The following is a 17788-nucleotide window of genomic DNA, read 5'->3' on the forward strand; positions in this document are numbered from 1 at the left end:
TACAATTTGTTTCTTAACAAATTGTAATCCTTAAATTCTTGCCACCCGGCGAGTTTATAGTTTTTTTTTTTTAGATAAATATTTTAGTCGCAAAGAGATTATATAAAAGTAAATTAAAAAATTAATGTTGTTTGAAGTAGTACGTCAGATTATAAAGTTATTTTTATTATAAAGTAGATCTAACGAATTCTATAAATTCACATCAATTTAATTTGTGAATTTACTTTTATATAATTTATTTATGTCTGTAACACTTTTTTTTTATAACAAAAGGTGAGTTTATAGTTATTTAAGCAATTGTGCAACGAAGTTCAATCCTATTACATTTATTATTTATTTAATAATTTTTAAAATATATTTTCGGATAACAATAAATAACATAATGTCTATTTTATGTGTCTCTCTGCTCAAGACTTATATTTGGACAAGATCTTAGGGAAATATTTTTCCTGAACTCGGATGCAATTAACTTAATTTCCAAGTACAAGTGAAGTACTTGAGCATTTATTCTTCATGCAGTGACATTTCACGAATAGATCCCATTGCAATTTATATCCTCGTCAATTTCTAACAAAAAGAAATAAATATATAGATGCCTCGGTTGCAAAACCCTGATATCGGAAGTCTGAGGACGCCTTGCAAAGGGTAAAATTTCCAAGAAAAATTAATCACTTATATTTGCTGTGTATGATTTATTTGTAAAATTCTATGTTATTATGCATGGGCGGCCATATTTTGCAAGTACCACATGCACGTTGCCTTTCTTTATAGAGTTTCAATTTCCTTGAGGGCAATGAGAGATTCACACGCCCAGTACACGATAACATGATTTTTTTCTATTTAAAATCCCCAGCATCTTTCGCCACATGCCATGGACGTCTTGTGCTCCTCTGCTTTTAGAAAAGAGATACATTTCGATATCATGGAATATATATATATATATATATATATATATATATATCTTCTTAATTAAAACTTATATGGTACGTACTGCTTTTCTAATTTTTAATTACCACGTTTAAAATTTTAAAACATGGATGAAACATGGCTTAGAGGTGGGACAGACTACAGTACTACAGCTTGGTAATGATATTTTTATAAATTTTCTTAAAATAATTTTTGCAGTTCAGGTTTATTTTTTAGTATCAAAGTAACTTAGTCATAGTTTTATAAAAATATTTCATAAAAATAAGCTCACAAACTTTCGATATAACTTCTTGTAATATGTTAAATTTATTTTGTAATAAAAATAATTTTATAATAGAATATACTTTATCAAAATACATCAATTAATTTATGATTTTATTCTCATAAAATTTCTTTAAAATTAAAGCATTTTTCTCTTATTTTCATTACGAGATTATCCTATTTCGTGCATATCCATGCAAACAAATTGATTTAAAACTCTTAAAGATATGTTTGAAAGATGAAATTATCTCAATTCATTTCATACTATTTATCGATGAGAGTACTTATTATTTCTTTAATTTTTTATAAAAAGTTAAAATTCTTCTCAAACGTATTTTATATATTTAAACATATATATCAATTTATTTACATTTAAATATATTTTAATAAAATTATAAAATATTATTATTTAAATATCAATACAAATCATCTGAAATGACTTTATCATCAATCGCTACTCAAATATTAAGCATCTTGATTGTTGCACGTACGAACCGAACATGGCATTGGATTCGCGAGTTCCTTTTAGAAAAGTAATCAAATATATAATCTTCTTAAACATATAAAGTTATTCTGCTCTTTCATTTCTGTCAAATACGTGTTATAGATGCGTCACTGAACAAGATTATTATATATGTACTTCGACTACCACGTTTAAAACATGGATACCACGTGGCCCCAGGCTCCAGCGAGTTGTGGACCAGTGAGGGCTAGCGACATTTCAGTTCTGACAAATAATTTGTCCTTCAACAATAAACATTACAGAAAGGGCCCGAAGAAAAAAACATTATGGAAAAGAATTTATTACGGATGAGTGATTATTTATTCTTATATTTTATATTTATGATTTTTTTTATAAAATATAAACATATTTTTTATAAGATATGAGAATATTTTTATAAGATGTAGAATGTAAAGTGATGAACAATAATTGATAAGAGATTTTTCTTATAAAAAAATATTAATTAAGCTTTTTTTTATGGAAAAAATATTAATTAAGCTATACAAAAGAAAGGGGTCTATCTATCATCTACCACGTGTCCGATAAATCTATATATATATATTATATGACGAGCAATGGAAAAGTGAAAGAAAGAACCTCCACATTCGTGTCCACCATTCTTTTTGATGTTATTTTACTGTATATATTATGTTCCATGGTCCATGATTTAATGATGTTTTTATTACTTTGGGCCATTATTCTTTTTTTGGGAACCCACCCTCCTGTCCCCACCATCCTCATCTTTGTTCATTGAGTCATCGAATTAAATGATAATTGGTACAATGTTCTCTACGTTGGTGACAATCTCACGCTTTCTCCATTTCTGCCATGAACATGCTGAGAAAGAAAAAGACATTTGCTAGCTATAGCTTGCTTTTGGTCCGCCAATTAACTCAAATCTCTTTCTCAGATTCTGCATGGGAATACTTGCAGAAAAAGATCTGTTCCTGACAACTAATTAGCTACTTTTCTTTTTTTAACAATAATTTAAGCTACTGTACTTTGATGGTGTTTGCCACGTTATCTACTGTGTTTGTATATAAGAAATATTTTATTTTATTATTATAATCTTTTTAAATTTTTATATAAAAATAGAATAAATAATTTAATTTTTTTAAATGTTAAAATAATAATAATAATATTAAAAAATAATATTATAATAATATGTATTTTTTAATTTTTAATTTTTATCTTAATTTATCTTATTTTATCTCAACTCATTATGTAAACGATATCTACATGTATTGGTTACTATTATCTTCTAATATGGGAAGAAGGTGGCTAATTATCTGGATTGTTATAGCTTTTGTGGAAGAAAACTACAAAGGCAAGCAGTCCACAAAATGAACATGCACGACTACTGGCGCTGCTGCTATCATCATGCAGAATTCATCGTGATTCTATTCTCCAACCCAAAGCGAGTGGTGGTTATTGATTTTCTTTCCGACTATTGTGACAAAAAACCCTGATCTTTGAAGATCTGGACAGAATTACATGATAAAAACATATAAAAGAATGGGACATGAGAAGGGAGAAAATGACGTCTTTCATGATCATGATAAGTCTATCTATCCCAGCTTTGAGCATATACGTTTAGGCGCGCGCGGCATTTCCCATATCTACACCGATATATAAGTCGACTATTTCTTTATAAAATTGTAACGACTCTGAAATGACTGATGAATGATAAGTTTTTGTTAGACGAGTAACCTTGGATATAATTTTAGGGTTTGTAAATTTCATATATTCTTTTTGAAGAAATTTAATATGAGTCATAAATTTGTTTATATTTTTTAAAAATGAGTGTACAAGGCTTGCAAATTTTAAAATTATACATATTATTTTCCTTGTTAGATTAGGATCTTTCTAGATTTCGTTTGGTTACACAGTTCAAATGAGACGAGATGTTTTATTAAAAATTAAATAAAATATTATTAGAATATAATTTTTTAATATAATTTTTATTTTGAGATTTGAAAAAATTGAATTTTTTATTATATTTCGTATGAGAGTTTAAAAAAATTATAATAATAAGATGAGATGAGATGATTTTATGTACGTATCCAAACCGTTGTTTTGTTATGTTTATAAATTTAGGTTGAAGAATGAATAATACAATTTGTGGTGTTACTATATTTATTTTTGTTTATATTTAGTTTTAAACATCTATTCAGTAAATATTATTATTAAGGCTTGGTTTGGATAAAGATATATTTCCATCTCATTCAATTACATCTTATTTTATCTTATCTCAATATGCAAAGACCACAAACATAAATACTCTTCAATTTCAAATCTTCAACTTTTATTTAGTTATTATCTAATTATTACAAATTTATCAAACTTTTAAACAAAATACAAAAAAAAAAAAAAAAAAAAAAAAATCAATTTTTTCAAATTTTAAAACAAAAATTCTATAAAATATTTTAATTCAAACAATTTCACTATTATTCACAAACCATCTTAATTCACTATCTAAACCAATAACATTTTATGTCATCTTTCTCGGTATGGCAATTTTAGACTTGGCGGTAAAAGTCATAAGAAATTCTGTTTTTTTTGGTTGTTACTTTCATCGTGAGTCACAAGTAGCCACGTGTTCAAATTTAAATAATTAAGGACATGATAATCTTATCATATCTAATTAACAAATTGATGCTTGTGGGACACATTACGAGGTTATACATGTGGTGACATATTAAAGTCAAATCCTTATTCATGATCACATGATTCCATAAGCGTGTAGCACGTTTCGGCATTTTGTTAAATATAATTCCAAGGCTTCCTTACAACTTTATCTTTACTCCAACTGAAGATCAATTAATCACGTTTCAAATTACCATATCTCATCGATTGATATATATTAAGGACGTGTTTCATAATTTTTTATATACGATAACCTGCAACCAAAGATTAAAGGGACTTGGGAGTTCAATAGAACACCTCCGATGCCTAAGTCAGTGAAGATTAATATGATTTCTCTAGCTCGATGTTCAGATGACCTCATATTCGTACATGGATCCTATAAATAGAGGTTTGTGACTTTTTCGGATAACATTCGATAATCGTCCCATGGTTATTTGAAATTCAAGCCTTAGGGATATTATAGCTTATCTTATCTCCAAATAAGCCGATAATCCTTTCATGCTGAAATGCTCGAGCAGTTAGTGGTCTGGCTCCATCCAAATCAAGCTCGTATGGGGTTAGGCCTTGGATTCATTAGCTTATTGGACCATGTCATGGCCCAAGCTCATGCTAATACCCAACGGGCCCTTAGACCATGTCGTACTCACGCTCGTAATCGCCTTGAGGTGTTGGGCCTTTGCAGCACATTTTGTAAGGGCGACGAGGTAACAACTCTTATTGAGTGAGCTTGAAAATAAGAGCATAATTGCCGCATATATGTCACAAGTGTGAAAGCACTAAGTTCTATCTTTAGGAACCTCTTCTTGGCTCCTCTTAAAGCTTTACTAACATAGTACACATGTTTTTGCTCTTTCCCTTCATCCTTGACTAAAGTGGCTGATACGATGTCTAAGGTGGCGGCCAAATACAATGAATGACAAAGGTTCCCCCTACTTGGGCTGGCTAAGCATCGGTGACTAAGTTAGGTATTCTTTCAGTTGTGTGAATGCCTCCTCACACCGAGAGTCCTAGCCCTAGGCCTTCTTTAGTACCTAAAATAAAAAGCGGCACTTGTCTATTGATCGAGACAAGAATTTGTTGAGGGCTGCTATCCTCCCTGCCAACTTTTGGACCTCGTTCGAGTTTGTGGACGACTTCTTCTCAATGATTGCCCCTAGCTTCTTGGGATTTGCCTCGATGCCTCTATCTAACACCATAAATCCTAGAAATTTGCCCGATTGCACGCTGAATGCACATTTGGTCGGATTAAGCTTCATCTTGTATCGGCGTAACAGGCCGAAGGTTTCCCTCAGATCATCCATGTGCTGTGTGAACTCCATGCTTTTTACTAAGAGGTCATCCATGTACACTTCCATGTTCTGGCTTATTTGATGTTTGAACATCTTGTTTACTAGCCTCTGGTATGTTGTCCCCCCATTCTTCAACCCAAAAGGCATGACTTTGTAGCAATATAGTCCCCGATTAGTTATGAAAACCGTTCTATCTTAGTTAGACTAACCCATCTTGATTTGGTTATACCCTTAATAGGCATCTATGAAACTTAATACCTTATGACCTGCCGTGTCTTCACTACTAAGAACTCCATCATGGTGGTGGCGAGGTGGGGATTTGTCCTCACTAACATTGGTAGTGTGATAGACTCATAGGCTGCACTGCTTTTCCCGTAAACCCTTTCAAGGTAGTCAGTGCTGGACGAAATTGGTCTACGCTTATTCCTATCCTTATGAAGGCGTCCCAGAATAGGTTATATGCTGAACTCCTGTTATGGATTAGTATCCTCCAAGCAGTGTAGTTTGCCACCAACATCGTTACTACCAACGCGTCATCGTGCGAGTAAACCACTCCTCGATAATCATTGTCGTCGAAACAGATCGTGGAAGAGGATTGTACCCTAGGTTTTCTACACTATACACCCCTCGTGCTTAACAGGTCTTTCTACGCTAACTGTTAAGGACGTGTTTCACAACTTCTTACACATGATCACTTGCAACCAAAGAGTAAAGAGGCTTGGGAGTTCAATAGAACGCCTTTGATGTCTAAGTTAGTGAAGAGTAATATGATTTCTTCAGCCCAATGTTTAGATGATCTCATAATCGTACTTGGATCCTATAAATAGAGCTTTGCGACTTCTTCGGATAGCATTCGATAACCGTCCCACAATTATTTGAAATTCAAGGTTTAAGGATATTAAGGCTTATCTTATTTCTAAATGAGTCAAAAATCCTTTCATCCTGAAATGCTTGGGCAGTTAGTATTCTGGCTCCATCCAGATCAGACTCGTATGGAGTTAGGCCTTGGATAATTGTTTTTAATCTCGTACTATACCGGCCGGTACGATTGGTATTTGCCGTACTAGCTACTGGGTCGGTACAGGTGTCATATACATTTGTACCGGCCTGTATTTCGACCTTTAATTTTTTTTATTTTTTCAAACTATAAACTTATTTTTTGATCTTCAATTCAGACTAGGCTATTAATAATTTATATATATATATGTATTTATATATAATTTATTCATATATAGACTATTATTTTAGAATATAATTTACATATATATAATTTATTTATATATTAACTATCTCGAAATGGTACATGAAACGATACTGATATCGCAATATTTTATTCTAGTATCTTGATCGATAAGACATCCGATACGATATTCAAAACAAAATTCATTAATTTATTGGAAAATGCTATGGCTCAAGCTCGTGATAATACCCACCTGGCCTTAGAAGAAGACTAAGCCCCTCCCAATATCCTTTCATCAACTTGGACATGAAGCTAATAATAATAAAATAAATAAATTTTTGGATGGTCTGCAAATATAATATATCAAAGCTAGCGATTAAAGTAGTTGAGAAGTTGTTCGCAAAATTAAAACATGTCCAAAAACCCGAGAAATGGGAAAAGAATTAAATGATCAATAGTAACAAAATATGACGCAATGCCTAAACACGAGTACATAAGCGTACAGACCTCGTGCGAACTATTTCCAAAAAAAAAAAAAAAAAAAAAAAATTATTAAATAATTGATTTTTAAATTTTTTTTTCTTTCAAAGTGCATGTACAAAACTTATATGGTGTGCGGGTAGTGAGTGACCTATAGCATTCATATATGCACAGTCTCATGGTAGGCTTTTATTCTACCATGTCCTACTTGCCATTTTATATGATTGAAAATTCTTGGTAATTTTTGGAAGAATAATATTACGTATAGTTATGAAATATTCAAATATTATACAATTATTTTTAAAAGAAGTACAATTTACTATTAAAAAAAAAAAAAAGTCAGATCTCATATTCCTCTTTAAAACACCACTAACCTTATTGTCTTCGATTCAAACACGAAATTACATGAACCCAATATAGCTTTGGCTTTGATTTTCCTTGTCGGTTGGATCACGATTTGAATATCTTAGGTTTAAAAGGAAATAAATTAACAAATCTAAATATTATTTCCTATATATCTTATCTTACTATTATGAAATGATTTGATTTTTTTTTAAATCGAAAATTATTTTTTTCACAAATTAAATACATCTTTTAAATAAATATATTACATAAAGAACACGTGGGCATGAGGACATTTTATTTCTCAAAAAAATAAATATTATACAAAAAACACAGATCACTAGATCAGTCACTGTTTGTGTATAAATACGCGCAGTATTCATCCTGCAAAGGTATAACAGAGAGACAGAGAGAGAACCAGCCCCTCAGCTCTTTCCCGCTCACTCTCTGCCCTCAGTAGAGACAAACGAAGAGAAGAAGAAAGCATCTTGAGCAATACAATATCACTGCCATTTTAGCCAGGCAAGATCTCTCTCTCTCTCTCTCTCTCTCTCTCTCTCTCTCTTCTTCTTCTTCTGTCTCCACGTCTATGGATTCCTCTTCAATATATTCGAAGGTTTCAACTCTCTCCATTCTGCTTTTTTTTTTGGTATGATCTGTCTTACACTGCTGCAGGTTTTGGATGACACGTGAATTTTCTTTTCCTTCATTTTCTTTTGATCTTCGTTTCGTTTCGTTTCATTTACTAAGTTTTCTGAGCAGAGGCTATCTTTTGGCTTTTGGGCTTTGTTTAATGGACCGTCCTGTGTTAAACCCTAGCACCTCTGTTTGGCTCCTGGGGAAATTTTGAGAGCGAATTTGATTGTTGCACTCGTTACTGTTTGGAATAGTTCGTCTTCAAGATGATTGCTAATTTACTGTTCTGCCAGATATTCCCCTTCATATTTTTCTCTTCCCATAGTTTCTCGGAAACCAAAGCGGGTTCCCTTTCACGAAGTTTTGTGCCAATTTAATGCAATAGGTAAGTATTATTGGAACTGGAAATATTTGAATCTGACGCTTTCGTGGGGAACTTAATTTTCTTAGTTTCACGTGGTTCGATATAGCTTAGCACTTAGCTTTTCCGCATTTTAACGTAAAGAAATTTATTTTCTTTGTTTTCTGCGCAAAAGTGGATTACATGTGTTGATAAGAAAACGTTGGAAACGTAAAGAAACAATAATTATGATTTTTTTTTTCTATAGAGAATTATGATTTTTTTATTTCTTTGTAACGTTATTTGGGGCCGTAGAAAAATCGGAGCCTAGCAAAATCATCTGGGTGTTTTTTTTTACAAGCTGGCTTTTTTTTTTTTTTTTTTTTTTTTTTTTTTTTTTTTTTTTTTTTTTTTTTTTACCCTTTTGGGAATGGAGCCTGTGATATTTCCTCAAGTTTGGGGCATTTGATTGCGTCATTTCTGTACCATTTTTTGGTTTTTTATTTGCTGAACTAGCGAATAATTTGTGCTGTATATTTACTTACTATAAGGAAAGATTCTCCAACTTTTAAAGTAAAAGCCTCCGTTTTTGGCGATGGATCTTGTTTTAAATTACGCCCTTGTACTTGGAAGTTCTGTATTTGAGATTTATGCCTGGTATTCTTCTGTGCAAAGTCCTTTTTTCTATTTATTCATACGTACAGGATACATAAAGATTTTCTTTTGAAGCTTCAATGTCTTTTTGGTAGTAATCTCAATTGAATTTATGAACTGTAGTAATGGAGATCAATGCATGAACTTCAAGGGGAATGCTTCCCTTTGTGTTTGGAAATAATTAACACCTAACATGTAACTAGGTTTTATCTTTTGAATATTTCCCATGTCCTTAGGCTATGCCTATTTACTTGATTGAGTAAAAGTTTATTTTACTGATAAAAATGTTATTTTTTCTTATTGATATATTTTGTAATCTAGATACTGGAGCCCAAAAAGAAAAAGATAATATATGGAGGGTGTCGCAGGAAGAGGTTTGGAATGCCAGAAGACTATGGATGGGGAGGCGAGTAACCGGAATGGTTCAGAGAAGGCTCTCCCTTCTTGTTGCTTGAAGGCCAGGGCGTCAGACCCTGAGTTTGAGGCAAAATGCCATTCTACTGTTGTTTCTGGGTGGTTTTCGGAAACTTACCCTTGCTCTGGTAATTATCTATGATTTTCCCAACATCTCATTTATGTTCATGTATTTAAATCCATGCAAATTGGTTGGGATAAATAAGTTTACATCACTGACCACTTTTCATGTCTTTCTACTTCAGGGAAAGCTAGCAAAAAGGTTTATTTTAACAACCCGATGTGGCCAGGTAGGCATTACTTTCATATATGTTATGCATATTTTCTGTGGAACAAATGGCGACAGCTGATGCTGTTTTGGTTATACTTAGGAGAAGCCCATTCACTAGTAGTGGAAAAGGTTTTGTACAAGGGAAAGTCAGAGTTTCAAGAGGTCCTGGTTTTCGAGGTTTGGAATTCTTACCTTCGGTTACTTATAATTTTCTCATATGAGTTGGTGATACCATCTCTTTTATCTGCAGTCCTCAGCATATGGGAAAGTGCTTGCACTTGATGGCATTGTTCAGCTGACAGAGAAAGATGAATGCGCCTACCAGGAGATGATTGCTCATCTTCCTCTTTGTTCAATTCCATCGCCCAAAACTGTAATTTCCATCTGGAAATCATTGTTTGAAGTCCTTACTGTTAATAGCTTACATTTGCTGTGTAACTCATAAAAAAAAAAGCTTACATTTGCTGTGTATGATTTTCTTTTGCATAGTCTTTGTTTTATGTGGTAATGAATAATGGGATAAAGTTCCTATGAATATTGAACGATTTGAAACAATAGTAAAAACAATTTTGTAGTGTTACATGATGCTCTTAATCGTAACTCCCTTTTTTTTTATCTCTAATATAACTAAATCTAAATCATTAGAAGAAAATAAATCACAGCAATAAGTGCATTGTGATAATTGAAGTTTGTCCTCTAATGCTCCTGGTTGATTGCGTACTGATCCTGGAACTTTAAGAGGAAATGCTGCTAAGAAACGTGATTGTGTTCTTCTTCTTAACCGATTATTAAAGTTTTCCTTTTGAAGTTAGAACCAAAAGTAAACAGTGGTGGTTAGAAGAGAGCAGAATGAAACTTTGAAACCCATTAGACAGATGCAAGTGTTGTACCATCAGTCTGTCTTTAGCAGGATGGGTAGATATCATTTCATTTGTTGTATGATCATTTGATCTTTTTATCTGGTCATCTTGCTTTGAAATATGCATAGCTTTTTAAAACATTTTTCAATCCGATCATTCTTCCATTTTGACCAATAACTTTGCATGTTGGTTTTTCCTCTGTGTTGGCATAATTCTCTGCGTTACAAAACATCATTTTACAGGTTCTGGTGGTTGGTGGTGGCGATGGAGGAGTTCTAAGAGAAATTTCTCGCCATAGCTCTGTGGAAAAAATTGATATCTGTGAGATAGACAAGATGGTCATTGATGTGAGTGGATGATGTACCGTGCATTCTTCATTTGATTGCCTGTTGACATGTTTTTCTATTTAATCAAGTGATTGGATCATTTTCTTTTATTGTAGGTCTCTAAAAAGTTTTTTCCTGAGTTGGCTGTTGGATTCGAGGATCCTCGTGTCCACCTTTACATTGGTGACGGTATGTTTAAAAACGTGTCATAGATTCATTTACTTTTCACTTGTAATTGTTGAGAATAAGGCTATATGCCTGTTGTTGATCCTACTTTTTTTTTTTAAATCCTACTAGCTGTTGATTTTCTTCGGCACGCACCCAAAGGGAAGTATGATGCTATCATTGTCGATTCATCAGACCCTGTGGGTATGTCTTAGTATCTTGCTCTGTTATGATCATTTAATATCTCTTCATAATGGATCACTGCTCAGATTATTTTCTGAGGTTGATGGTTCTTTCCCCCCCACCAAAAGAAAACCTTAATGTGGTGTTTATTAGATCTGAAATTATCCAAAACTTAACCAAAACGTCGGTCATGGGGTCCCTTTGTCTGAAATAGGTCCTGCACAGGAGCTTGTAGAGAAACCTTTTTTTGAAACTGTAGCTCGAGCATTGAGGCCTGGTGGCGTTCTCTGTAACATGGCGGAAAGCATGTGGCTCCATACACATCTTATTCAAGATATGATCTCTATTTGCCGTCAGACATTCAAGGGTTCTGTTCATTATGCCTGGGCCAATGTGCCAACATACCCAAGGTATTGATTTCACAACATTTTCGATTTTCCGTTTACTGCCAGCTTATTGCCTTCTCGGTTTTGTGTGCGGTCAAACTGATAAGGGATTTCTGAAGTTTGGTCATCTCCATATTGGCTTGGCACTGACGGAACTTATGCATGTTTAGCTTTTTCTAATGAATAGTTTTGATGTAGTCTGGCAAATTTCCTATATAAAAAAAAAAACGTAGTCTGGCAAATTTGTTATTTTAAATTACTTGGACATTTTGACATTTTATAAAGTGACCAGCTACACAGAGGTTTAAACCATTACACATCTGTATCCTCCCAACTAATTATTCACATTTAGAATTTCTGTGGTTACATCTCGCCGCCTCATTCTTGTTGACTGCTTCTGTGTCATGCAGTGGTGTGATAGGATTTCTTATATGCTCAACTGAAGGGCCAACTGTTGATTTCGTAAATCCCATCAATCCCATTGAGAAGCTAGAGGGAGCTGTAAAGCATAAAAGAGAACTAAGGTTCTACAACTCAGAGGTATGTTTTTATTTATTTATTAACTTATTGTTGATATCTCCTCTACAGCCTATGGCTATGCTGCAAGTTATTCTTTTCCTTTTAAAAGCAAGTTAGCTGTAGGAAAATATTAACGTCATACAGCTTGCAAGAGCTGAATTATGATACACACTAGACAGCAGACATTATTTGTTAATGATGTATACTTTTTGAGATATAGGCTTACCCGAGTAATCAAGCCCTTTCTCGTAGATATTGGGTGAAACATTTTCTATTTTTCTTCCCACTCTAATCTGTTATCATTATCAACAAAATACAATCTCTGCATGTTTGAATCAAAGTTGAGTACATTTTCTTGTTATTAAATTCCTTATGCAAACTCTGGCTGAAAATAAATTTCACACAACAGAAAAACAAACCTTATTTGCAGAATGGAATACACGCAAACAATATGGCTTGACACTAAATGGCATTGTTGTTGTAACAGATGCATTCGGCTGCCTTTGCCTTGCCATCCTTTCTGAAAAGGGAGGTGATATTGCTTCAGGATTCTCCGACCCTGGCACAACGAATCTCCGTTTCCTAGATAATTATTACCTGCCCTTGTTTGATTTTTCAGATATATAACATTATTCCAAATGGAAAGCAGAAACTGGGTGATTATTGAGGAAGTGTAGATAGGGTCATGACCTTGCTTCGAGGTATTAGTGAGGATATTTATTCTACAATGTGATATTGTCGCCTCCAACAATCAATTTGTGGATGGCAACTTTTATCGTATCATGCCTTTGTGACATTACCATTTCTGTGATTATCCATTCACTTTGTCTATTTTAGTATGGAGTTTTAGTAATTGCGGGGTTTTTTGTGCCCCAAGAAAAATATAAATGGAAGTTGACAATTGTTTTGTGATTATTAAAATAGGAGGCAAGCTGAATTTGCCCATTACGATCTCTTTTATGGCCAACCGAATTTGTAAGGTTGGGGCTGAGGTCCCTTAAATCGATTTTTAAGCGTGAATATTGATCTGTTCATGCCTAGCTAGCTCGTGAATTTTGTGCTCTGAAAGCTGTTCAAACAGCCGATTTCTTACAATCTGCACCTCAAACTTAACTGGGGGACTCAAACATGATCTCCCATGTGAATACTTCATGTGGAAGAGCCAGTTATATTGGCTAACAATTTCTTCATTACCTAATCCAAACCATTCCATTCAGAATCCAAACAACTACCAACTCTATCAATGGTAAACCTGCATGTGGATGTTTTTCTTCTCTTTTCGTTTTCAAAACTGTGGATGTTTTCATTTTGTACAAACTACCTGAACAAACTTGTGCTTATAACGAAATGTTTATTAGTATACTGAGGTGGCTTCAGACAAGGTTTCAGGCATGCGTCAAACACGGAAGGTTTTCACCTTACAGCAGGGACAGGGGCTCTGCAGAAGCCCATTCCGAACTACCTAAGCATCCATACCAGATTAATGCAAACTCCATTACCTTGTTTTGCTTTGGCCCTTGTAATTTACAGAACACAAAATGTAATTGTTCATATAATTGTAATTGTTTATCAATCTGGAATGGAAACACACCACAAGCACCCGGTCGATAGCCAAAGCTTAAATTTGACTTTCACTAGAGACTATTAAATTTTCGCGCACCATCAACGACGGGTGTCAGTCCTTTTAGAAATCCTGAAGCGCGAGGAGCACGATGGCTAGTTGTTGGTTTCTTTGCCAACGTGGTGTCCGTTTCAATAGTAGTCTTCTTTTCATGAAAGCGTCGCCAAGCTGCTTGTAAAGCAGATGCTGCTTCCGTTTCAGATGTTGCTTCCGTTGGCCGCTTGGAGAGTGTCTGCAAGTCTTTTGCCATTAGAGCAAAGGCTTCAACTTTTGTATGGGTTTTGAAAGTCTTGGTAGAGACTGGAGGGTTGGAAAGGCTTGGTATGGAGCAACCTCCGAACCCCCAATCTAGAAGTTCTTCTCCAAAGAAATGGCCACTTTCAATACACCCTGCACTTAAGGAGACAGTTCCGTCAGTAGCCCTGACACTGGTTGTGAAGTTCCATACAATGCCTTGCGTGATGAAAATCATTGCATCAAGTGGTTCTCCCTCCCGAACAATGTAGGTGCGCTCGTTGTAGTACACTGGCCTGAGGCTGTCGCAGATCAATTGCAACAGCTTTTCACTTTTTGTTTGGAGCATTGGCACCTAGCTCACAAACAATCGAGACAAATGTGAGGAACTCCATTCATATATAAATTATTGTTTTCAATCTGACCAAGAAGAGTATGCCATATCACCTATTTTCAATCCATTTAGGTACTAACAAGGGTGCACATTGTAACTTATGATTCGATTCTGGTGCAAATCACAACTTTAATTGGTAGTTTAAAGGTCACATTGCAAACATAGATCAACTGGAATTGCGAATGAAATTTGGGGGTAATTAAGTGCAAAAACTGCATATTGCTTGACCGCTTGTCCCACTGCACCTAAAAGAAACATATTGCTGTGCATATTTTATTCCAGATTTCATCCAAAGCAAAGCAATAAAATTTTCAATCGAGTTGGTTTCTTTACCATTTCCAAAAGAGTGGGAGAATTAATGACGGAAATGACTCACTTTCTTTAGCAGAGGTAAGCAAAGATAGCGCTTAATATCTTTTCTAAGCGCTATGGGAAGATGAGGGAGCGGATTCTGCGCATCAACATCCATATCTTGTTCCAAAATCCGCTGTATGTTGGGCATGATCTGCCGTCTTAAATTATCATCGAGCCCGTTTCTCGTTATCCACAAGTCTATGTGTCGTTCTTTAATTTTCATCTTTTGTATAACTTCCTCGGACCTTTCAGTTGTCAACTGCATATATGTCTGCCACTCACAACAACGACTATGATTCATCAATCCTATCCAAGAATTACTATATATATATATATATATATATATATATATATAAACGAGGGCCTTGAAGCTGAAATGAGGAAATGTTGAGTACCAACCTGCACATTACCAATGAAATACAAAAAGAGCAGCAAGCCAAAGATCGAAATAAAAATCGTAAAGCAGTTTTCCCAGAAATTGGTGCTGGCTTGAAGGTTTTGACCCAAAGAACTGCAAAAATTCCAGTGACCACAATGCATGAGATATATATAGTAGTCTCAGAATTACAGAATATATTGATATATATGATACGCTCAAATCTATATATAGTAAAAAAAGAAAAAGCTATTTTCGTCCCAAATATTTGGTCTAGAATAAGAATTTTTCTTGCAGTATTAGAGAATAGCTCAATGTTGAATGACAACGGTAAAAGATGTGTGCAAACCTCAAATTTCGCAGTCCCCACCAGAAACAGTGCAGTATCTTTTTGGGATAATTTGTGGACGCCACGGTACCTGACTTAATGGCTTCAAGAAATATTCCGAAATCAAATTGAGTTGCATTTGATTTTTCTAGGGGGCTACAAAAATCATTTAAAAATGTGTGATTTGTGGACTCGGAAACTCTGCTGCTACAACTGAAAGAACTTGGGCATTGGCTAGTTTGCTTTTTGCAGGCTTTGTACCAGCAAGCGGTCTCTCGTTGGATAGAAAATAAGTACCAAAAGGCACCCAGTACCTGATCAAAGACCAGCAATTTCCTTTAGAGATCGATTAGTATATTTTGTGCAGATATCTTTGCAAAATGAAACATAAAAGCAGGAAAGAGAGAATTCTGCACATAAGAGATACAAAATAATGATTCCGTGAATTAAAGTAACAGAAGAGGTAAATGATTTTAAGAACATTAATATAATAATAATGCTCTGGTCTCATATATATAAGCTTAAAGGAACAGGAAACTGATAATCAACATACATGACTGGCAAGGATGTACAGAAAGAAATTGAATGCAGCTTTAACCCAAACAATTCGAGCAATTATGTTAGCAGTCCTGATAAGTTTCCTCCATGATATGTAGATCCGAATAACTCTTGGCACGTATTGGAGAAGAACAATAGCACTCAGAACCTTTCTTTTGTACAAATAGCTTGAGCCTTTCATCTCTGAAAAAATAATTGGAACTAACACCTGCATGGAAAGATTACAACAAGTACGTACATGCAGTAAGGAATAATTCCTCAGGACATTTTTTCAAGCACCTATTGAATTTTGTACAAAATCTAAGAGTAATAATAGAAGGGGGGAGAAGTAACACGCAGATCATTGCATTTCTTTCTCATTTGTTACTTTATGGAGAAATCGGGGATACTATTCTAAAATCCCTGAATGGTGTTTGCCATTTATTCCTTAATTAATTCTCTGTTTCATACTCAATTGTGGTTATATTAGCTAGAAATTTAGCCAAGCGTGAAGGTGTAATAAAATATGTCTCGTGCATTATTTGGTAAGTTGCGAAATAGTTGCAAGAACTTAATCTGATGATTAAACCATCAAAGAGCATATCCAAACATGGCGCTATCTCCACATTAGATCTTTTGAGAACCTCTTTATGGAAGACTACAACACACAAGGTCAAATTAATTGGTTTATTGGTTAAATCCTCATACTAGTAGAATAAAACTCAGCATTGTCAGAATCTCAAAGGGCAGCCCTGCATCTACTGGTTATATAATCCTTTGTGATCACTATGGACGTCATTTCCTACATGGCTTTTCCATCATACATGGCTAGCCTCTCTTTATGTTACTAATTGGGTTTTTGTACTCTTATTGTTGAATTAAATGCTTTGCTGGTATGTATAAAAATATGAAAAGCACTCCTTCCTGGTATGTGCATCTCTGGGATGGTATACTTGGCTTTAGCAAATTTTTTTATCTTTAATATTCAACATATATATATATATATAGAGAGAGAGAGAGAGAGAGAGAGAGAGAGAGAGAGAAGGAAATAGAATGACAATGGTTTAGCTAACTTTAGAGCATTTGGTATTGCTTTGTCTTTTTCTTTTACTGTACAATTGTCTCCACAACTTTATAAAATCTTTGTTACTGATAAATCTGGTTTGCAAAAGTTTAGATCGAAATAAGAGCTTCAATTTTGGAATTATATAGCCTTGATTTTTGTAGATAGTTATTGCTTTTCATTGCTGATCAGTACTACGTATTGTAATGCTTAGTATAGAAATTTTTTGAAACTTTTCTGGTTAGGGACTTTTGTAACCCCAGATTTGTTTGTAATATAATATTCTTTCGCCATAAGTTTAGGTATATTAAATACTTATATAATCGAACATAAATAGTAAAAAGTTATTTAATCATAAGTGAAGTGAGAATTTAATCATAAAAAGTTAAGGTGTCTCCTACCCGAAGTGGAAATTTCTACCTTTATTAATAATCATGTGGTTACTATGTGAATCATTTTGTAGCGAACTTAAATGCTTAACTAATTCAATAGAAAAAAGG

At 34.0% G+C, this 17788-nt stretch overlaps 2 protein-coding genes across 5 annotated transcripts in view; one reads left to right on the forward strand and one right to left on the reverse strand.

The window, feature by feature from the left end:
• Positions 1–7995: 7995 nt before the first annotated feature.
• Positions 7996–13302, forward strand: LOC121256522 (spermine synthase-like). Of its 4 annotated transcripts, none has more exons than XM_041157354.1 (11): positions 8000–8149; positions 9579–9799; positions 9917–9961; positions 10043–10104; positions 10193–10315; positions 11045–11149; positions 11245–11317; positions 11426–11497; positions 11691–11886; positions 12273–12402; positions 12869–13302. In XM_041157354.1, exons 2-11 carry the CDS (start codon positions 9610–9612, stop codon positions 12965–12967), a joined length of 1095 nt encoding a protein of 364 aa, XP_041013288.1. In that variant the 5' UTR covers positions 8000–8149; positions 9579–9609; the 3' UTR covers positions 12968–13302. The 4 variants fall into 4 exon arrangements, with proteins under 4 accessions (XP_041013290.1, XP_041013288.1, XP_041013287.1 ...); XM_041157353.1 differs by having other exon boundaries at positions 8001–8149; positions 10043–10119; XM_041157355.1 differs by having other exon boundaries at positions 8001–8149; positions 9626–9799; positions 10043–10119.
• Positions 13303–13861: 559 nt separating this feature from the next.
• Positions 13862–17788, reverse strand: part of LOC121254173 (cyclic nucleotide-gated ion channel 1-like) — a 45895-nt gene continuing 41968 nt past the window's right edge. The window contains exons 4-8 of the mRNA XM_041154130.1: positions 16242–16454; positions 15710–16002; positions 15384–15495; positions 15007–15255; positions 13862–14591 (exon numbers count right to left, since the gene is read on the reverse strand). Coding sequence (XP_041010064.1) covers positions 14016–14591; positions 15007–15255; positions 15384–15495; positions 15710–16002; positions 16242–16454 — 1443 coding nt within the window. The 3' untranslated portion in view covers positions 13862–14015. The remainder of the gene's footprint in view (positions 14592–15006; positions 15256–15383; positions 15496–15709; positions 16003–16241; positions 16455–17788) is intronic.

This window comes from Juglans microcarpa x Juglans regia, chromosome 3D (genome assembly GCF_004785595.1).
Source record: "Juglans microcarpa x Juglans regia isolate MS1-56 chromosome 3D, Jm3101_v1.0, whole genome shotgun sequence".
Lineage (NCBI taxonomy): Eukaryota > Viridiplantae > Streptophyta > Magnoliopsida > Fagales > Juglandaceae > Juglans > Juglans microcarpa x Juglans regia.